The sequence below is a fragment of the Thamnophis sirtalis genome, unplaced genomic scaffold, assembly GCF_051295495.1.
Source record: "Thamnophis sirtalis isolate CommonGarterSnake01/CBP01778 unplaced genomic scaffold, rThaSir2_p1.2 scaffold_4, whole genome shotgun sequence".
NCBI lineage: Eukaryota > Metazoa > Chordata > Lepidosauria > Squamata > Natricidae > Thamnophis > Thamnophis sirtalis.
In genome coordinates, this window is record NW_028261384.1 from 14354345 (window position 1) to 14377461 (window position 23117).

General features: G+C 36.2%; 1 protein-coding gene across 4 annotated transcripts in view; it reads right to left on the reverse strand.

The window, feature by feature from the left end:
• Positions 1-266: 266 nt before the first annotated feature.
• Positions 267-23117, reverse strand: part of LARP4B (La ribonucleoprotein 4B) — a 37470-nt gene continuing 14619 nt past the window's right edge. The window contains exons 3-17 of one of the 4 annotated variants that reach the window (XM_014056712.2): positions 21580-21724; positions 20869-21030; positions 18394-18475; positions 17042-17178; positions 14623-14726; positions 14260-14370; positions 13321-13374; positions 13020-13232; positions 11557-11663; positions 10774-11025; positions 9625-9670; positions 7912-8073; positions 6682-6800; positions 6224-6332; positions 267-3918 (exon numbers count right to left, since the gene is read on the reverse strand). In XM_014056712.2, the coding sequence (XP_013912187.2) occupies positions 3658-3918; positions 6224-6332; positions 6682-6800; positions 7912-8073; positions 9625-9670; positions 10774-11025; positions 11557-11663; positions 13020-13232; positions 13321-13374; positions 14260-14370; positions 14623-14726; positions 17042-17178; positions 18394-18475; positions 20869-21030; positions 21580-21724 (2064 nt within the window). In that variant the 3' untranslated portion in view covers positions 267-3657. Of the gene's footprint in view, positions 3922-6223; positions 6333-6681; positions 6801-7911; positions 8074-9624; positions 9671-10773; positions 11026-11556; positions 11664-13019; positions 13233-13320; positions 13375-14259; positions 14371-14622; positions 14727-17041; positions 17179-18393; positions 18476-20868; positions 21031-21579; positions 21725-23117 lie in introns of all 4 variants that reach the window. The other 3 variants (XM_087712513.1, XM_087712515.1, XM_087712514.1) reach the window with 3 other exon arrangements.

Here is a 23117-nt window from a genome sequence, read left to right on the forward strand (position 1 = left end):
GCAAGCAAGCAAACTATATAGAGAGTGAGCCAGGAACAAGCTAAATAGACGTATGTTGGGGGGAAATGTTAACATGAGGCAAATATTACCAAGGAGCAAACTGCACATTGGGTCAGCCTCAGATCACCGGTACAGTCCCAAGAAGGGAGCAAAGGAACTTCTAGTATTGGCCTTTGTAGCAACAAGCCTAGATATAAGTGAATGCAAAGACGAAGGGTTTAAAAAAAAAAAAAGACTTAATTTTTTTTAAGAAAAGAGAGAAACTCAACAGTGCTAAATTTTTATTTTTCATAACCTACATTTTTAGACAGTTGTACATTTTATGACATAAAAGGAAACTTAAATTATCAAATAGTTTACATGTAAGCTTGATTCCAGTCTTAAACAGAAGAACTAAAAATCCACCTTCAGGAAAAATATGGCCTCCCTATGACATCTTTGCTTTAATGACTTGGCAGCTATCACTTTGCAGTAACCTTTGATTGTCCGCTGCTAGCAGTGTGATTTGGGCCCGTAACCCCTAAAAACTACAGCATGTTGAAAGGGATATAGAAACAAGTGGAAACCTTGGTCAATCAGTGGACGTGACAATGCCACTGGCATCCAAGGAATGATACCTCTCTTAAAACAAGTTCTAATTCCGGAAGAGAGGCAGAAAAAAAAAATAGGAACCAAAATTAAGAGCTTGACAATGTATTGGTTTTTTTTCCTGACTAGATGCAAAATTGGAGCAAGGGTAGTAATGGTAGATAGGACATCCTAAGGCAAAAATACTGTACATGTTAAATATGCAGAAACAAAAATTCATATTTGAATGCATCCTTTGAATAAACAGACTCAGAAGAACCTATATAATTCTATTACAAGGAGCACTAAAGTAGTCTTACCCCTTTCCTGTCCACCCTTTCCAATGGGTTCTCCCTGTTTTAACCTGCAACTCAATAATTTAAGAAGACTTTAAAAAAAGAAAGGCAGATTTGAGTAGCTAAACATAAATAGCCTGTGTTGTTAAATAGTCCTGAACTGTTTGAATATGAGAATGTTAAAAATTACTGGAGAAGTTATTTGGCATGACACTTTCTTTTAAAGAAAAAGCCATCACAGTAACAGTTTCAAACTTTTGTCACAGACTGTTATTTGAGTGAGAATTACAGTGTATTAGCCTAGTATAAAGAGCAGCAGCAAATGCATTAAAAACAATACAGCCTATCTACTGACCTGCAAAAGTTATTTTATCAGCTAGCTCCGATGATTAGCTCTATACTTGTGGCCACTTTTCTCTTTGTTTGCAGCTGTTTTACACATGCTCTCAGCAGGCAAACAAAGACAACTCATAGCTGGCCGAAATTATACCTCTGGTCTCACTGCCCCTTTCACTGCTCATGGGGTGGGGGTGGGGGGTGAAGGATCAATCTTAAACCAATATTAAGTAAGGTGATTCTGACTCCTTCCCTGTGTGTCTTCTCAGGAAATAACAAACAAGACTCAACTTGCCATTTTAAAATCTGCAGTGCAAGGAGCAAGGTGGTTTGTTTGTTTTTCTTTTGATAAGGATAATTATAAATAGCAGCAACTTGTGTTAGGAGATCAACTGCCCTAGGATTTTTATTTGTTTGCTTTTTAAATAGCTATGTGAAAATTTAAATCAAGTTTTACTAATGTGTTGGCCTATGAGTAGTTGAGTGTACTTGGGGTGGGAGCTTCTGGCAGCAATGCTATTTCTTTCTAATTCATCAAAATAATACTAATTTCAGCTCCTAGGAATTGAAATTTATACTGCACATCTGTGTTCCATATGAATGAAATGCAAAACTTCCAGAAAGTATTTACAATGTCAGGACTTTTAAAGACAGACTTCCTTCTATTCCCCTTAGCAGTGAAGAGGCAGACTTAGCTCAACATATCAGAGTAAAGAAAAAGAAACAAGGGAAAAACAAATTAAAGTAATATTCAAACCACAACACTTAGTTATCTACATCCAGTTCAACAGCAACATTTATAATATATCAATAATTTTTATCAGTTTTTTTAATGGTACCTTTTTATATGTTCTGATTATTTACACCTGTACAAGCAAAAGCACACACTTCCAAGTGCACATTTTAATACAGTATTGACTATTTCCATTTACAGATTTTTTTCAACATTTTGAAAAAGATCAACTGCTTAAGATCTTTTAAGGTATATTACAAAAACTGCCACTATAACCTGTACTAGAGTATGTTTACCCAGTCAGACCAGTGACAATACATAGATACTGTAACTGAGTAATTCTGTATATGCCACCCCGTGCTAACCCTTAATGGGGTCAGACTTCAATAATTCTAAGCTGTCTTATACAAAAGTTAAGGCAAAGTCATTTTCAAGTTTAAATAAAATTCAAGTCTTTAAAGATTGGATGGAAATAATTCTTTTTTTAAAAAAAATAATCAGCTGTTTAAACAAATCTTTTGGTGTGTATGCGTGTGTGTGTGTGTGTGTGTGTGTGTAGGTGGGATAAAGTACTTAACAGGAACACCTTTTGATCTGATCCATCTGCTGCTTAAACACTCAAAGGAAAAAACTTTAGCTATTTAAAACAAAAAATAATTTATCACCAACGTTATTAGAAATGTATTAATTTAAGTGCAGCCTTGTCCTTCAGGAAGCATGTTGCTTCTAAAGTAAGTGTGATAAATCTCACCCCAGGCAGGATACAGGGCAATTTCTTCCGCATACATGCACACACATACTAGAACACCATCAATTTGTGGACTATATATAAAAAAAAGAAATTAAATCCATATGCCAATGTTGGTAGTTATAGAACGTGTCAGCACTCAGGCTGATTAAGATATGAACTCTTTCAAAGAGCATTTGGAACACAGTTTTGAAAACTTGTACAGAGCACGGGGTTCAGCCAGAAAAGGGTTCAAAATCAGCTTCCTCAGTTGAGAGAAGGAAAAAAAGAATTGAAATCTCCATCACAAGAGTGCTATTGTGCTATCTTGTGAAAAACTGCCATTAGCTTGCATCTGCCATACACAAGGGCACATTTATTTAATCCCTAATGTGCTTTTTTCTTTTCTTTTCCTGAAATTCCATTTTAGCTTGGACTGAGAAACTGGTTACTGGCTTGTAGTCTATCAATACAAATAATTTAGAGAACTGTTGTTTAATCTTTATGAAGTTCTCCTTTGGCCAAGAACAAAAATATTAGAACCAGTTTTATTTTTTTTAACTTTAAAAAAACACCTGTGCTGATTTGCTAAATTTGCAACTGGAATTTTTAAAAAAAGTTATACTTGTCTTATTGATTTATAAAACATCTGTTCTGCTTTATACCTTATGTATTAGCTGCTATTATTAGTCTTCAGGATTTCTTCAGTATCGTCTTAAGTTCAGCACCAACCTAACAAAGTTTAATTAAACCCTGAAGGAATTGCTCAAGGGGAATTTGGTAAGGATGTAAGAAAAGAGAAGGAAAAAAAAACTATATTACAAAGAAATAAGAAATAAACAATAACAATAAACAACAACAAAAAAACCTAGCAAGCATTTCATATACTTCATAACCCCTGCAAGCTTTTAACCAAAAACTCCTTCTTTGTACTCTGAATGTCAACATAGGGTAACTTCATAATGAAAACTTCTTGAAATTCATCCTAAGTGCTACTTTCACTGAGGAGATTTGGGAGGAGTGCTCTGTTCTTTAGTCAGACATTTCCCAACAGCTGGAGGAAGAGGAGACCTGCGTCCTGAGGGTCTCCGCTGGTCTTTAGACTTCAATTCTCTGCTTCTTTCTAGTGTTTCTGTGGGTTTCCTTTCCTCTTTCCCACAACCAACAGCGTTTGGCTTCTGTTCTTTTGCGGCCTGCAATGCAGCTGAATCCTTAAGAATCCTCTGGCAGATTTCTGCATAACTAGGTTTCCGCCGTTCCTGCTTTATTAAAAAAAAAAAACACACACAAACACACACACACACACAAATAAAACTGAATAAAACCGAGCGATCTCCTCACCGCCAGAAGTATTAATTCTGCACAAAAGAAGACTAAGGTATTGCTTAAGCTTGTGATTCTTCAACATGAAGAATTACTCCTTCAGAACTATTTTGTTGTTCTGAAGAATTGAAGCATAAATAGATAAGACATTCAATTGCTCACTGGAATCTTGACTCCCTGATAAAAATCATACTGTAGTTTCAGCCTCTCTGGAAATTATTTGGGAAAATAATGTAAGGCATACAGGTAGTCTTTGACTTAGGACTACATCTGGGACTGAAATCCCCTCATTAAGCAGCGACTGTGATCACTTACCGATGGCACTCCTGGCACTCCTTAACAGAATTTCACCAGTCATTAAGAGCCGTAGTAGCACAGTGGTTAGGTTGCTGTATTGCAGGCTAACTTATTGCTCACTGCCAGGAGTTTGATCCTGACTGGCTTAAGGTTTACTCAGCCTTCCATCCTTCTGAGGCCAGTAAAATTGAGATTGTTGGGGACAATATGCTGACTCCATCAACATAGAGTGTTGCAAAGCGCTATGAAGTGCTATTGCTTTTAGCTAAGGACCTGACCTAATCCAAACCATTCTGGGTTCGGTCCTTCCCAGCCCTGAGCCTTGGTAAGGTAACGGATTGCCTCCGATCCCTCCCCATCTACCTATCTCTTGCTTTTAGTCATCCTGCACCTTACTAATCATGTGACTCTGGGGCTGCTTGCCTTGCTTCAGTTCAGGAGCTTAGAAGCTTTCTTGGTAAGCTCTGGTGGCAGATTCAGAAGCCTCCGTTAGGCCCAGCAGTATGCAACAAAATGGCTTCTTGGTATGCTGTGTTTTAGGCCCCAGCACAATGCGAAGCCCTGCCCCAGCACCAGGGTTAAAAACCCCAGTCTTGACCCCCTGCACTCCGAGGCCACTACCACCTGGCACTCTGCCATCCCAGCTAATTTTCCTTTTCCCACTGCTGATGAGGTATGTCCAGCCTAGCTCTTTTTAAGGCAAGTGTTGGCCATGTGAAGCCATCTTCTCCGAATCTTGCGAAGAAACCACTGTGCACAACCAGGAGAGGAAGCTTTGTGCAGCCAATAGTTGCCCCACAGAGGGCCAGGCTAGGGAGGCAGTGGGAGCAAGAAGTCGGCAAAGTCCAACCAGGGCAGCAGGGAAGGTGCAGTGCTGGTGCCAAAAAGTCACAGACGGAAGGAGATAGGTGGGTAGGGATAACAGAAGTGCCCCTGCAGTTTTAAGTGGGCTACCAAGTCCCTGAATTCTGATGATGTGACCATAGAGGTATTGAAACAGCTGTAATTTTGGGGATTGGTCACTGTAACTTCAAACGAATGGTTGTAAGTCAACTATGTCATAGTTCCTAGCAAAAGATCTGGCAAAAGTGACAGCCATTCTAGGGTGGCAGTCCCTGAGGACCTGTAAGCAGCTTCAAAGCTACCTGGGCTTCGCAAACTTCTACTGGCAGTTCATCCCCTTGTTCACAAAGATAACCCTGCCCATCACAGACCTACTGAAAACAGGGAAGGCAGCAACTAAGCCATGGCCCAACCAACCCTTCCGGTGGACGATGGCATGCCTTGGACTTCTTGGGTGCCTTTCTGGATGGCTTCTTTGACTTTTGGGGGCCAGATGGGCCGGTTGTTTTGAAGTTGATAAGAGTACCTATGTGAGCAAACTATCAGGAAGCAGGCTGAAGCAGTCATGAACAGGCATGAACGGCAGCATTATGTCACGATTGGTAAATAAATCTCGACTGGCTTAATTCAAACAAGAGTGAACCATAATCCAGGGCTTTTAAATTAAAATGCCTGGACTTATGTAACAAACAATGATTCATTATGGTTTAATTCTTGATTTCTCAGCATGCAAGATAGATATTAACATATCTGTTTTTGACACATTGGATTTACTGCCCAGGCGCCACATTCTGACTACTTTGCAGCTGGAGTTTAATTGTAACTTTTTGATTCAACATTTGTAATTGTAAGACTTGTACGCCTGCCATCTGTAAGACAACTAGAATTCTGAGGTTAGAAAGAATTTTGAAAACATGATGGCTTCTTTGAAAAGCAACAGAGGAACTGGTTTTGCACAGTATACTAAGTGAAAAAAAAATTATCACATTGTTGTTTAGTGCGGTGTGTTTTTGTGACAACAAATCTCTCCTATAATATGAATAAAAATATAAAAGCCAAACGGTTCTCATCAACGTCTTATAAAAATCAAAATGCACTTACTGCTAGAAGATCCCCATTGACTTGTACTGATTTAGAAGCAGTAGTAACAATGCAACAAAGTCTTTGAGTGTTTTGGGTTTCTTTCTGCTTGTCCATAGCTTTGGGATCACTGCAAAATAATAGACAGAAATAGGTGAGTACCATGAAAATACCTCACTTCTATCTTCTGCGTAGTGACATCCATAGTAGCAAATCACTGCTGTCTATTTTTATTGTAAGAAACCTGTTTATACTGCAGACACACAGATAATTTTTTTCAACACTGACAATCAAGCCGTAAAATCAGTTTGTGCTTTTGCACAATTCAGACAAAAATTCTATGCTGCTGCTATTACATAAGCAGTGTTGTTTATGAAATGGTCCAAAAGCTATTGACAGAATAATATCCAGCTTTTTGAAGATGGAAAAAAGTTGATTCAAAACAATGTGTTCAAAGCCTGGTATTATGAGGTCCTTACTCAAGAACTTTGGATGGGGAAGGAGATGTTTCGGATGTCCCTGGCAGAGCAGAAGAAACTGGCAAAGAAAGCTCACGAGGAATTCCAGCTGGTACTGTGTTTGTACCTACACTGATGCCCTGAGATAAATAAAATTCAAGTCATTTAAAGTACATTACCATTCAACAGCAGAATATATTTATAACCAAACCATTGGCCTCAAGAGGCAGAAAAAAGATAAGACTTAAAATGATTCATTTAGTGATCGTTTGAAGTTATGATGCCACTGAAAAAATGATTTATGACAGTTTTTCATACTTATGACCATTGCAGCATCCCATGATCAAAATCTGGGTGCTTAGCAACCGCCATATATTTATGACAGTTGCAGCATTTCAACATCATGTGATTGCCACATGGCGGCTTCCAACAAGTAAAGTCAATGGGGGAAGCCAAATTTATTTAATGAATGAATGAATGATTCTCTTAACAACTGCAGTGATTCGGTTAACAATTTTGGCAAAAAAGGTTGTAAAATTGGGCAAAACTCCCTTAACAACTGCCTTGCTTAGCAACAGAAATTTGGGGTTCAATTGTGTTTGTAAGCCGAGGACAACCTGTGGCAGCCTTGCCCAACTACTGTTGTGGATTACTAAAATCTCAAAGAAAGATTAAGCCATGTTTACCTCAGAAACTAAGCATGGTACAATAGCTGTAGATAGCTTTTTAAAATAATGTCAATGTGCATCAATGTCAATGCTGAATATGATATATTGCTTTAATCTTGTCCAAATACAGACCTATTTCAGAAACTGTTCACCACAAGAAATAAACGATAGAGTTAATATTTGATGCCACACAGTCCAGTATCTGAGGGGTTTAACAATGCACTTAACAGTAAACATTCCCACCTAGTGTTTGAAGTGTGACCCTTTTCCAGGCTGAAGCTTATGTACCCCATTATATACCATTCTGAGAAAAATCTGACTTTAGGGGCCGGATTTAAAGATACTTAAACATCCATGCCACGCAGACTTCTAGCCAAATGATATTGGCAAGGCTACTATCAAATATAACAGCACTACAGAAAACAGTCTGCTGGAGAAAGCATTACTTTGTAAGATGGGTGTTGTTCCTGAGCCTCTCTCTTTTCTCAAAACAATCACAAGGACCAATGAAGAATTATGATCCTCAGTGTGAACAAATGTGTGTCCCCAAATGCACCCTTGCCCAACATCAGTGGATTTTTACTTTTTCTTTTGATGACACATTCACATTTGACAACCGGTTTTCAAACAAATCTTCAGTCTTTAGATTGCCAGCAGCTCCAGGCAAGGGAGGGAAACTGGACAATCCCAGCTCAAAACTCGGAGATGGCGGTTTTGTAGGGGGTGGAGACTGCATTTGTCCTCTCTGCAAGAGAAGTGTAGAATAAGAAAGCAAAGCAACTGCAACCTTCAAGGAAAAGGGCACAAACTTGTAGGAAACAATCAAAATTTGCATACCTCACACTCAAGCAGTTGTAAAGTATGAACATCGGTTGGCTTTCTATTTATTAAATACATTTCTTTCCTGTGAACAGGCTATGTCTGAGTAGGTGATATAGATTTAAATTTTTTGTTCACAAGTTAGAATGAAATGCAATGCATTCTAAGCACTGTCCACAAGTAGTGGGTTAATATTGTCATCCATCCATCCATCCATCCATCCATCCATCCATCCATCCATCCATCCATCCATTTCAGACTGTCTAACACAAATGATTCTTAACAAAAAATTAACAACAGAGGAATTAACATGCTATAAAAGAAGGACCATCACCCTGAGGACACCGTGAAGAAAACAGTCTTCCATATCACACCAATCTAAACATGTCTACCAAATAACATAACTGAATCCTTAGAGAACAGCAATATTTTAAAGATTGTCTCAAAGGCAGGAATGGTGGGAGGGGAGTGATTCTCCAAGGGATGTGTCCCAAAGGAAAGGTAATACAACAAAGAAAGTCATTTTACCATTATCTTTAATCCAGGAAACCCATGTGAATAGGGGAAAAAATCAGCTCTTACTTTAAGGAATTGGTGCAGATTTTCTGGGCAAAACTTGACAATTTTATGCATGAAAAACAATAACCCAGAGTTAAAAGAAAGATTCAACACTATCCACAATGGAGGAATGTTTGGTGAAATTGACATATCTTGCAGACATAAATTAATTTCTTTGATTACAAAAAAAGATACTATTTACATTTATTGATAGAGACTCTTTGTGTAAAAATGAAAAAAAAAGAACATTAAAACATTTTAAATTCATTAAAAGAACAGACACTGCAGCACACATCTTCCTTTAATTATGATTCTAGTTGCCTTTCTACAGAAAGCTGAAAACAATAATCACTGTAATATTTTAAATGGGAGAATTAAGTGTTTCTTCTTACTAATATGGCCAAAATATGAAACAAGTAATGTGAGCATATCTGTTTTGTGGCGAAAATGGAAAGGGGGATTCAAATTTTAAAACAAGATCCACTTAGAAGCATAAGGGAAAAAAAGATGGAAATTATAGATAAGGAGAAAAGTAAGAACACAATCAGTTAAAACATCAAGGAATTTGTAGGAAACTATTGTGACTAAAATGAGAATCAGTTATTTTGTCATGGGAGAATTTTTTCCTATGTTTGATAGAACAGATTAGTTAGAAAAGAAATTTAAACAGACGTGGACCCAGAAGCAGGATGCTTTCTAAAATTGCTTCAACAACTTGAAAATCTAATGCAAAGATGAGTCACCAACATCATGAACTTTCCCATTTACCTCATGACGATTTGAATAGATATTTAGGATAGATATTTTTACCCCTTAAATCACCATTTAACATCATGTCAAATCATTTTTTACTAAGACTGCAGTGCTGCATTAGTCAAGAATCTAGTCTCAAGTGAATAACTAGACAATGCATACTCACCACGAACTTGTCGTCTCTCTTTTTTCGATAGCCATAAGTGTTTTTTCTGGAAGGACAGACATCATCATTATTAGAATTTATTCATTCTTAAAGGATCATTTTAAATGTGATTATACTATTACACTGGGAAAACCCCTGGAGTATAGCTGTTAGAACATTCAATTGGGGCTGAAGAAGCCGCTCAAGATTCTTTTTCTCAGGTATGTGAACTATGATCGTGGGCAAATCACTTATTATTCAGGCTAGTGTAACCTACCTGTCAGGGTCATTATGTGAAAAATTTTGGAAGGATGTAGAAAATGGGAGAATTTGTATGCTGTCCCGAATTTCCAAGAGGAAGAGTTATATATGTCTGAATGACCTTGCTACCAATTTTCAAACTTATACTTTCCATTTATTTGTAACACTCCAGCTAGCATTCTGGAATAGCAAAAATGTCCAATATCCTGAATCCAGAAATGTTACAGATTTCACTGAAAATTACTTATGCAAGAACTTTTCAGGTATAGATGTACATTGCTTCATTTTAAATATTAAAAAAACTCAAAGTATGATGCTCATTAAAACTTTTTTCTTTTTCTAAATAATTTTTTTTCAAAGTTGTTGCCATTAGTTTTCCAAGCTGCGCTAATTAGATCCACCTTAACAAACAATTCAATATAGTAGCAATCATCTTTTTTTATAAGTAGTTGTAAGTTATGCACAAAATATTATTGTGCATAGTATGACATAAATATGACATCTGAACTACTTTCCATATGCTGTTATGTTTCTACTCAGATTATCATAGATAGATAGATAGATAGATAGATAGATAGATAGATAGATAGATAGATAGATAGAGATACTTCTTAGCTGGACAACTGAAACTGTTCTCTATAAACAAAGGTTGGCTCACATATTGAAGAGAACTAAATCATCACGGCTTAATTTGACCTGAGAATCTCCTTAGTATTTTGATTTGTATCAAATAGAAATTCACTTCAAATAATTCTGCTTCTGTTTAGATCTTTCTCTTTTCAATTGAGAAGATTTTTCTTGCCTTATTTCCATAGAATTCTTCTTTTTTTTTTTGAAATCTCTAATATGGAAACACACAACATTCCCAATCTCAGGGGCTAGTGCCTTACCCTAAATTTCAATACCCACCTTCCTCTGCCTAAGCTGGGGGATGAATCTGAAGCCGTGGATTCTACTCGCCCGCTCCCTACATCTCGCTTTATGTAGCTTGTAGTACTTTGCATCCGCGTTCTGTTTTGTCCTGGCTGTCTGGGTTGTGGGCTCCTGACACCGTTGATTAATCGGTCAGCAGAAAGATTGAATATTGTAGGGCTCTCTAGTAATCCAGTCCCTCTGTCTACAGTAGGAATTGTATGCCGTAGATATGATTTGCTGGGATTTCTGGACAGGGAAAAATAAAAACCTTTCAGAGCTGTCATACGACATCTTCAGGAGATGTTTAGAACTGCATCAACATGCACAGCTTTTACTAGAGTCTAAGGTCAATTGATCACAGCGTGTTTGGCACTACTCTCAACCACAGTCCGTATTTCCAAGAATGCCTCTGGGCCAAACACAAATCCTAAAGGCATCTTTGGAATGATGGGTGCTACAGTCCAAAGTTTATTTTGGAAACATACCTCTCTGCACAAAGACAACAGTTATGACTCAACGGTCATTTTGTAATAGAATTCATAATTTTCTATAAAACATTGCAGCTAATTCGCAACTTTCTTTGGTTTTTTTGTCTTCTACACAAATATTTCCCCATTCCATTTTACCTGCCTTTCTTGTTCTGTATGCCTTTTTAAGAGACCAAGAGAGAGAGAGAGAAATTGTGACATTTTGTGATCGAAATCGCTGAGAGATATGTACGTTTATTTGCACCAGGCATACTGTCCAGGTAGGCAAAAATGTGTTAACAGAACTTGCCTGGTTCTTGGTGTATATTGCCTAAGAGTAGCAAGTGGAGCAACAGTTGGCTTGAAAGTCGGAGCTGTAAATCCATTGATAAATCCAGTATTTGGAAATGGGGCGACCTATAGAAAATTTCAGACATAGATTTTGAAACTTTCAATATATCCATAAAGTTCTAAAAATAGCACAATGGTTTTATTAGTTCACTTTACCTTTCTCCATCAGCATTATACTTCTGCTTATTAATATTCTCATTACATACAATATTCTTATTATATACAATATTCTCATTATATACCAAAACCATTACATACCAATTGGAATATATTTGTAAATACACATAATATAATACAATACAATATAAATACGGGTACACCTCAACATGCAACAATAGAAACCAAAATTTCTGTTGTTAAGTGACACATTTGTTAAGTGAATTTTTGCCCCATTTTATGACTCACAGTTAAGTGAGTTGTTGCAGATGATATTCTGCCACAGACCTAGTTGTAGAATCCGGTTTTCCTATTGACTTTGCTTGTCAGAAGTTCACAAAAGTTGATCACATGACCTCGGGACACAGCAATGGTCATAAATATGAACCAATTGCCAAGCATCTTAATTTTGATCACATGATCATTTGGATGCTGCAAAGGTCATCACTGTGAAACAGTCGTAAGTCACTTTTTCCAGTGCCATTGTAACTTTGAACGGTCACTAAATGAACAGTTGTAAGTTGAGGACTACCTGTACATTTATATTTCTAAAACCTTGGTTCTTCTGGACAAAAATTTACATGAAAAAAAAAATAAGCATACAAGTATACAAGAGAAGGAGAGATGACAAAATGTCTCAGCATGCAATTTTACATCCTACGAGATTTTATTTAGTAAGCTTAATATAATGGATTTATTAAAAAATCAATGTACATTAAGTACAAGCCAACATTATCAATCCAATTTATATTGAAAGTTTTAAAATATAAAAAACCATGTTATCAGAGCAAGTTGTCTGGAATTTTAACCTGTTTGATTTTTCCATCCCCAGATTTTATTAAACAGAATGTTCTGAGTTTGAATCATAGTATTAGATTGAGTAATGTAGATTTAACTCTAAAATAAGCTACTTCAGGAAATGCCCTGATGTCCAACTCAAAAAAAGGAAAGCACAGGTTTCAAAATCACACTTTGCAAACAGTGCGAACTTACTAAAGGCTTCAAGACTATACTGTCAGGTTTCAAAGCATTTTTATTTTTCCCATTAAGTTTCCTGTGTCTTACTGAATACGACTGCAGAAAAGTTGACCATAATCCTCTCCTCTAAGTATAGATACATAAGAAGTTTTTGGTACAGGGGAATAATACATCAAATATTTGTAAAATACAATTGTATAAGTTTTCTCTACCTGGACAGTTCCCCCAAATGCTCTGCAGTAGCATGAACATCAAACAAACAAACAAAAATGGTACTCTAGCACTTACCAATGATGGATCAATATAGCTATGTGTTGTAGACCAGGCTTGTGGTGCAATTAAACTATATAGTGGAAATTGCTGTTGGGGCCCATATACTGGAGGTATGTATGCAAATGAAGTTGTATAACGCTGTTGTGTGTAGGTATTCATATCCACAGGTCTGTATCCATTCTTTGGCAAAAATGAATTTATAGCTATTGCTTTTGCTTTTATTCTTGCCTGTGGATGACAGAAGATTATATTCTTAGAAGACGCTGTTCTGAAGTATCCCAATTATAATTTCAAATTCTCAAAATAATACAGTTACCTTAATTGGTTTTCCTTGAAAAGTTTTCACATCTTCTCTAAGATAACTGTATGCCTTTAAAAGAAAGATACACTTGTTTGAAATGGAGCAAGTGAATTAATGAGAACAAAAGCATGAATACCTTTCTACCTAATGTATAATTTACATGCATGATTCAAATTTACAACTAACATATTATAGGCTACATGTTTAGAAACACATCATATTTTTTTTGTTTATTTTGAGTCAGCAATTAACCTCATATTGTGGAAAAGAATCAGTTAGAGAAAGCACTGGAATTTTTTGCAGTTATGGAGTTGAAAAATGTTTTGAGAGAAATCCAGGCAAACTTGAAAAATCACAGAATATGCATTTTGTATTTATCAGAGCCAAAGGAACAAGTTATATAACTCATTTTAGTGCAACTTGAACCCAAGTGATACTATTAACATAGAAGTTGGGGAACTGTTAACATAAGGCTCCTTTTCACTGGTCTTCCAAAATCTACCAAGGCCATGCTAATAAGATGGAGGTGGGGGGGGATAAACTATCTGCTATGCTACCAATGGACTTAGCGTACCTATTAACATTAGAAATACCTTCCCAACTGGAGAACTTACAATTATATGACAACACTGCCTGTGGCTACTTGTTTATTTAACTATTTGCTCTGACTACCTTTAATTATTTGCCAACTGCCAAATCAACTGAGGGAAATAATTAGTATATTTAATTATGGAATCCTTATTTGTATAACAGAGTCATTATTTTGTTCCAAGCATGGAAGAATGATCTCTTATTGTCTCAGCCTTAGTAGCTGAGGTCTTCTTTGGTTGTGTTCTCATCATAGCACTGTACTTGAACCATGATTAACCTGAATCATGCAGTCTCTGACATAGGTTATTCAAAATAATGTATGCAGAAATGCACACATACCCACATACAAAAAGGAAACCTTACCTGTTGCGCATCTGCTTCAGACTCAAATGTAATAAACCAGTTGTCATTATAGGCAAACTCACAGTTGATGAACTTAGGCAGGTTCTCGCCTTTGAAGAGTGCTTGAACCTCCTAAAACAAACAAGAATGATAGCTTGTCAGGCTAGGGAGACGAAGGGTTCATTGGGAACTAAAGCCCAAAGACTGATTCAGTTCCAACTGAAGCCATATTAGAATTGACTATAAAGAGTAACTAGGATCTAATATAGTTCTGCTTCCGGTAATGAAATAGTAAAGCTAACGCTCCAGGTATCTTTTACTAACTTTATCAATTTTTAAAAAAATAAACCTTTAAAAACTCTGTTAATGAAATAATATACTTACTTCAATTGGAGTGGATTCAGGTACTTCACGCAAAATTACAATGCAGCGATTTTGGTTTGGCCTGACTTTTTCACCTTTTTCATCTACTTGGACTAAAGGCAATGCTGGAGAGGGAAAAACCCAATGTTGTTGCTTTGGTATCCACAGATAGTTATATTTTGCATTTACTACGTTTAATACTCTATTACAGTGGCTCCCAACCTTTTTGTCATCATGGATCCCCTTTAAATACCTTTTGTGGCCACGGACCTCCAAGACTTAACTCAAGATTTAAATCATAACATTTCTTCAAGTCTTCTTCAAGTCTTCTTCAAGTCATCTAATGATATCAACACCCACCCACCCACCCCCCAGCGTTCGCCGACCGCAGGTTAGAACCATTCATTATTAACCTATTAATTGCAATTGTTATTAAAAATAAACATTCAACAGGGGAATAAATTTAAAATATAATTCTTCCCTGTTATAACCAATCCCAGACAAATTCAGAGCCTAAATCTATATTCAACCTAATTGAAACATGACTGAGAAGTATAATGGATCTTTGTTCTCCTATAAAGTACTGATTACTGATCACTAATAAAAAAAGTATATCAGAATGGATAGAAAGTGAAACCTTCTTTAGTTCCAATTTAAATTTAGAATTTCTAGAAAACCAAAAAGCAAACACAGCTAAAAATGAATCAGGAAAACCTCCCACACAATTAAAAAACGGTGTTATTTGGACAACAAAGAAAAATGTCTATTTAGCAGTGAGCTAAAGTTATTATTTATTTCCTGTGGACAAAGCAGAACTTTATTGGTCTGGTATCTATTTCATACTATGGAAGCTCAGCTATTCTATGTTTAATGAATTCTGAGATCTCTGTGCAGTAGTGTCTCTTATGTTATTCATAAATGTCTTATCTCCTGAAATCTGCCTCAGACTAAAATTCTCCTTTGAAACATTTCATAGGAGATTCCTTTAAGATGCTGTTGTAAATTGAGCAACAGGATTATCTTTATTTTTATTTTGCTACTGAAAGTTTTATCTGTTAACTATAGGTTGGAAGGTTCTATGAACACTTGGGTTAAGTGAGATAATATGGGATAAAGACATCTCTCTGGAAGACTGAAGTAACTTCTGCCATTACCTAACAACTACATCAAGATAGGCTAAGTGTGTGTACCATCTAGAGCAGGGGTGTCAAACTCACGGCCCACAAGCCAGATGCGTCACATGCTGGCCCTGCTCCCGCCCAATTTAGCGAAGGGGGAAAAGTCCCAATATGTCATGTGACAATACTGTGATGACGCAGGTTTGACACCCCTAATCTAGAGGGCTTCTAGGGAAGGAAGATACAGTATATTTGACGTTTCATGCCAGGCTCACCTGACACTATACCATCAAGCACACCCAACGCCTAAGGTAGAAATTATCTTCACTGCTCTATCTACCATGTCTAAACTTTAAATAGCAACACACAGTTATTCTAATCTGATATGGAAAAGGGGCTTGAGATGGGGCTCCTAAAAGAAGCTGTGCCTTCCTGGGTTTCAACCATGCACTCTCAGAAAAATGTGTTTGATGTTAAGAGGTGTTGGGAGAGTCATTTTGGATAAGTTAATTTATCCTCTTTCCAGTTCCTTAAAGGCTTTCTAACTCCAACACAGATATTCTTGAGAATGCAAATAAGCTTCAAGTAAGGCACTCAATGCATACTGCATTCAGGAAAAGTGCCATTATTCAGGACAACTGTTTGCAAACTCATAGAAGCCAGCAGGCACATGTACATTCCTGAAGCCTGACTCAGGCTAGTGAATAAATACAGGTAGTTCTTGACTTGTGATCATTCATTTAGTGACTTTTTGAAGTTATGATGGCACTGAAATAAATGATGATTATTCCTCACACTTATGATATATGAGTGATCACATAACCTAGATCTGGGCAATGGAAATCTGGTTTTGTGATGACTGCAGAATCCTGGGGTCACATTATTGCTAATTGTGATCTTCCCAGCCAGCTTCTGAAAAGCAAAGTTAATGGGAAGAGGGAAAGGAAGGTCTCAAATTGCAATCGTTATGTTTCACTTAATGGCTTCGGTGATTTGCTTAATGACTGGGACATAAAGGTCATAAACTTGGCTGTGGCCGTGATACTTCCTTTAATGCCTATATTGTTTAACAAAAAATCTTAATAGTCCCAATTATAGCTCTAAGTCAAGAACTGCCTGTATAAAAAGGAACTTAATTCTTTATACAATAACTTAGTATTGTATAACGCTCTCCTACAACCCGCCCCCCCGCCCCATGTTCTTATTTCAAGATACATTGCTTCTTAAGGGAATAAAAATGACTTTCGACCTTGCCCATCTTAACTAAGCCCTTTTATTCTAAAGTACGGTGCAAAAATAATACATGATTTGCTGTGACTTACATCGCAGCACTTCAACAATCAAATCCATATCTGTGGTCAACTTTTTGACGTGATCAAGATTAGCTACGGTCATTATTGGCACATACTGATCACTGTCCATCTGAGATATAAGATACATGTCACTGGCAAGATTCTCCCTGTAGAAGAAGAAAAAACGGAGGGGGGGAATTAGTATAAAATTAACTCTCCATGCAATTCATACCAGAGCACTGCAATGGTTGCACCGGCCTTTAAGATTATTCCTAAATATTAAGATACAGTTGTGTTTTTCTAACTTTAAAATGCCCCTTTCTTGCAAAATTACATAATTATAGCCAAATTTGATGTTCTTGCCCCTTAAGATCGTTGAGTCCTGCTTTTCTTGAACCATTTGTCAAAGAAAGCCAAAACTAGCCCATTTTCAAATGCATTTAAAAAACAGTATCCAGGCAGACAGAAAAAACAATTGTGAAATATACCAAACTTCTAGCCAGTCATGAAGGTAGCATGTGGCTTCATTAAATTTTGTTTAAAGCTACAGCTTTATATTAAAGACTAAACAGTAATCAGATTATGTGGGGAGTTTTGAAAAAATTACTGCTATGTAATTGACTCTATACAAGATTTCTAAGTGTCTGGCACCTTACATTGAATGATAAGCAAAATAAGGTACCAGTATCAAAACATTCATTCTTAGTGCAGACGACCGCATACAATTAACATGCATCTATTCTCAACTATTAGTTCTTCTAAAGCATTGAAGAGCCAAGGTGGCGCAGTGGTTAAATGCAGCACTGCAGGCTACTGCTAGATCAGCACTGCAGGCTACTGCTAGATCAGCAGGTCAGCGGTTCAAATCTCACCGGCTCAGGGTTGACTCAGCCTTCCATCCTTCCGAGGTGGGTAAAATGAGGACCCAGATTGTTGGGGGCAATATGCTGACTCTCTGTAAACCGCTTAGAGAGGCCTGAAAGGCCTATGAAGCGGTATATAAGTCTACTGCTATTGCTATTGAAATAACAAACTTTCCTGTAATAGGGAGTCCTGGAACACCTAGCAAATGGCCCGCAGTCTGTAAAACTGGGTTTTATCTTTTGTGTTTTGGTTGTAGAAATCAAGATAAGAAAATGAAACAATTAAGGAAAATAAAATGTTCGTGGTTGAATTTTTATTCCTTGCCAACCCTTTTGGAATTTCAAGCTATAAAATTAACATATAAGTATTTCCCTACCTGATCATTAATTTCTATGTGGTCCAGAGGCTAACATATTGGTTATGGCATTCATAATTAATTATATTGCCTAGTCCACCCTAATTAACATCTTATTACAATAGCATGAGGCTTGACTATATTATATCCATTATACATTTACCTTGATAAGCAGAACTCCAGTGTTTTTTTAAGCGCTTCTCGTAAATCTTCTTGACCTTCTGGCCGAAGATCTTCTTTACTTCCTAGAATGAAAAATAAAGAAATAAAGGGAAAAAATGGTATATAATTCTTCATAAAAGTAGCAATGTGTCTAGATCAGGATTTTTCAATCTTGGCAATCTTGGGTGAACTTCAAATCCCAGAATTCTCTAGTCAATACATAATGGCTGGAATTCTGGGATATGAAGTTTACTCATCTTAAATTGATATGGTCGAAAAATACTGGCCTAGATAGTCTACTACTATGCCATGTGATGTTCACATTACAAGTTTTTTTTTTTTAAAATCAGTATAGAAATTGTTTTCCATCTGTTTCTTCTTTCTAAACTTCCTACTCAAGACTGGCCAGGAAATTCCTATCTAAACATTAACCAGATCTAAACTGGTTCAGGTTTTTAAGATAAGCTAAGACATCTGATTCTAAGCAGATGGAATAAGTATGTCAATGGTATTAAGCTATATTTGAAAAGGTAATCATGCACCATCCCATAATTTTAGAAATATTTGATAAAAGAGGAATTATCTAAACTGAACAGTCAATGAACAAAAATATATTTAAGAGTTAAATACACAATCTGTTCACGATTTCTTCCAAATTAGCAAGTTGTAAGAAATCATTTACACATTTTAAAAAAAGCAACTTTTTGGATTAAGACTGTTATGTATCTGAAAACAATCAAGGGCCTCCAATAATTAGCTATTACTGTTTTGGATCTTTTAGTACATATAACATTATCGTAGCAACAGCACCTGAAATTTGCACAAATTGGACATGATTGAAAAAAGTATTTGTTTAACTATTTAACCATTTTAGCTATTTCTAGTGGTTAAGGAAAACATTACAATTTTAAAGCAACATAGCTAGTATTGTGCTTAATATTCGACACTACATGTAGTCCTCAGTTTATGACTGGTCACTGAGTGACCATTTGAAGTTACAATGGATCTCTCCAGATGTATTTATGATCTGGTTCCAAAGTTTTGATGGCTGCAAAAAAGAAGGTTCTATAACAGAGTGGTGATGTGGGTGTCTGTTTTGCAACCAATCCGACTTACAAACATGATGGGCTTAATATTTACCTTGAATAGCTGCAGCTTATAGCATGCCAAAACCTTCAGTGGAGCAAATGCTTGTGGTATGAGAACTCAAACTACAAGCATTTTGTTGCTATTACTTACTGTTCAGATCTTTTATTTACAATCCTTTTATACAAACCTCCAGTTTATGCAAAGTCACTGGGTATGTTTATTTATTCATTTTTCCCAACTACTTCGTGCAGAAAATAAATACACATATGGTCACAAGAATATGCTTAAAACCAAGCTAAAGCAGTCATCTGCCAATTCAATAAGCCTCAGTGATGAGGAAGAGCTGCACCAAGGGAATGTCAGAGCCAGGCGCACTTCCAATTAACCACATTCCATGGTTTGTGAACAAATCAGAAGGTTTAAAAATAACCCCATCAAATGAAAATTGCCCATATTGGTATGAACACTACTCTTCCGAAATAAGTTTAAAATAAATTGCTATATAAGCATCTAGGAATGCCAGGTGTAAGCAAGCAGAATAGCTCTGGGAATGGGTCAAATAGATTTCTTCATTGTTGATCAGCAGTTTTTCAAGCATCACACCAGATTGTCTGTCTTCCCTTGGGAAACAGCAGATATGGGCTTTTGGCGGAGGAATGAGAATATACTAATGTTTTACATATGTTTTTCCTATGACCAGAAAAACATTCAATTTAAAGTATTTATTAATTAAATTTATATGCCACCCATTTCCCCTGTCCAAAGTGACTCTGGGATGGCTATATAGAACTGTGGTGAATGTAGTCTGGTTTCCCACAAGCCTTTTGGAGGTAAGAATTCACAGTAAAACTGAAATTAACAGCATAGCACAATATATAGATCCATAATCTCCATTCATTTTTACTATCAGAAATCCAAATAGACAACGTTGTCTGTAAGGAAAAACCCTTCTAACTGGCTCGACTCTGGGTGGCTCTGTATTAAGTTGAAAGGGGTGTGTGGAATGTTAAAAATATAAAAATATTATAGTTGTGCGCTCAGCTTGACATTAAAATGGAAGATGACCGGAAGCAAATTGTTCTTATAGTATGTGTGTAAGCAGGACAAACCTAACAAGGCAAGCAACAATTCCAATTAGATGAGTCATAATACACTGGTGTGCTGATAAAGTTTTTACTCTGAACTTCCTACTTCATAGGGTGTTATGGATTTAATAGTCACAGGTATTGTTCATATATAGGCACATCTGTAACACAATGCCTACAATTCAGTCCTGCTCATGTATGTTTCTTCAGTAGCTGGAATGTGCAAATTTCCTGAAGATCATTCTATAAACTCTTATAGAAACTCTTACAACTTTAAGAATGAGCGAGGACTTTTTCCATACCTGACTCAGTGTTTTCATGTACAGTTTTGTACTCTGCATGATCTAGAGCCAAAGAGTTCATATCTGTTCGATTTGATAAAGGAACAGATAGTGATGGTTCTTGATGTTCTTTTAACGATTCGTTCTGGTGTTTTTTGTCACCATCACCATCGGCCTCTAATGCTGTGGAGAAAACTATAAGAGTCACAAAAATATACTTCATTTGTTGTGACTTAGACATCAAAGGTTTCATACTCTGACTAACTCCTGGAAGGGTTTGCTATTATTTGCTGTTAAGTTTCTCTCAATGAAACCTGCAAGAAATATGCAATGATTTCTTTCTTTTGTATACATGACTGCTGCTGGCAAACAACTTTTTTCCTCAAGCTAAGCCATTATTTTGTGCCTCTGATGTATTTTAAGGGTGGATTAATTAATTTTTAAGTAATTATTTTTTAAACTGAACAACTAGAACAGGGTATATCCTCTGGGTGAAGATATGGGGTGTGTGTGTGTGAAAGGAAGAGATTAGCTAAGAGGAGCATATTGTTTAGTAAAAGCTGGTTTCGTTAAGATTATAATAAAAACAGAGAAGAAAATGTGGGCTGGGAAAAGTATGAGGAATCTTGTTAGTTGAAGAAAGGAAAACTGTTTGTACAAGGAAAGCATTGTGTAAATGCAAGTAGCTTTAGTTATTAGTAATAGTGGTATTTCAAAACAGATTTCTTGTACCTTCTTTGCAGGAATCTGGTGGGTGATCTGTTACTTCTTCCCAGGGTTTGCTCACACCCCCTTCAGTACCACTTGCTTCCACGTGTACCATGTGATTCCCCCACACTTTTGCATTAGGATTTAATTCTGAAACCTTGGCTGGTTCCTGTAATACATAACACATACTCAGAACACCTATGTTCATTAACTGCATAAATACACATGTACAGATTATACACACAGCAGCATTTATCTCATTACTGTTAAGAGTTGCATATATAGGTACTACAGAAGATGAAAGAGACACTCTTTTAAAAAGATTTCCTATAAAGATCCTAATTAAGGTGTTTAGCTGAATCCACTTTACCTCTTAAGTCTATATCATAAGGATCCCATGTTTACATTTCGTTATTATGAACAAAGCTATTTATCTCCACTGACTAACTAGCTGAAATTATTTAAGTTATTTGAGTTATTTATTTACAGTCCCTTTGCACAACTTATTCCCGTAACATTCTCTGCATGCTCACAATTCTCACGAACAAGCTTTGGAGGAACAAACAGTTATTATTATTTATGACAAGAAAGTAGATCTTTGAAAACATTGTAAGATTAGGGCCAGTATGTTCATCAATTCATAATAAAGGCAGCAGGGAACAAGGGAGCCATACAAAAAGCATAATCAATAGAAAAATAAAAAAGCAACCTAACCAGTGAAAACAGAAGACTTAAATATAATTACACTATTGTCTGTTTTTAACCTGTTTAATATGTGAACCCAACCATTATGCTGCATAACTATGGCTAAACAACTTAGGAAAATGTTGGACTCACATAATCCCAAGTGGCTATGTAGTTTATAGTTATGTAGTTTGTAAGTCCAAATCCAGCCAATGGCAATTTAGTCAACAAATTACAATATGCATAGTTAAAAGCCTCAAGCAAATTTTATACTAGAATTGTTGAAATCCTTTATAGTTCTCCATGTTAACCTATTAACTTACAATTTAGTTATAGCAATTCAAAATAAATATCTATTTAAACGTTTATCATATTATAAATGGGCCTTTTAATTAAATAATTCCCTTAAGAAATTAGTTTTAATTGCACTGTCTATAAAAGAGATATCCCTGGGAACATTTTTAAAAAGAATAATACACTGCATTTAAATCATTAGGTATTACTTTTCCTTTCCAAATAAAGGCAAAAAAGCATGAGATGCATTTTATGAAGATAACTGGTTAGCTCTGCCAACAATTAATACTACAAAATCCAGTCCCTCAGAAGTAAAGAAGAATAAGGAAGTCAGTGCCTGGTTATTTTTAAACAATGGCAATATTCAAATGTCATATTAAAACACGTTTAGTTACAAATCCAGTTTAGGCATTATTCATGTGTTCCTGATTTGATATTCCTGCATCTGGATCTTAGTTAGGAAAATGAATCTTGAGAGTACATTAACATTGTTAACAAATAACTCATATATATTTTTTTAAAAGAAGACAAAACCATATGATTTGCAACTAAGAATTTTCTCACTGTTCTTGTATTTCAACAGT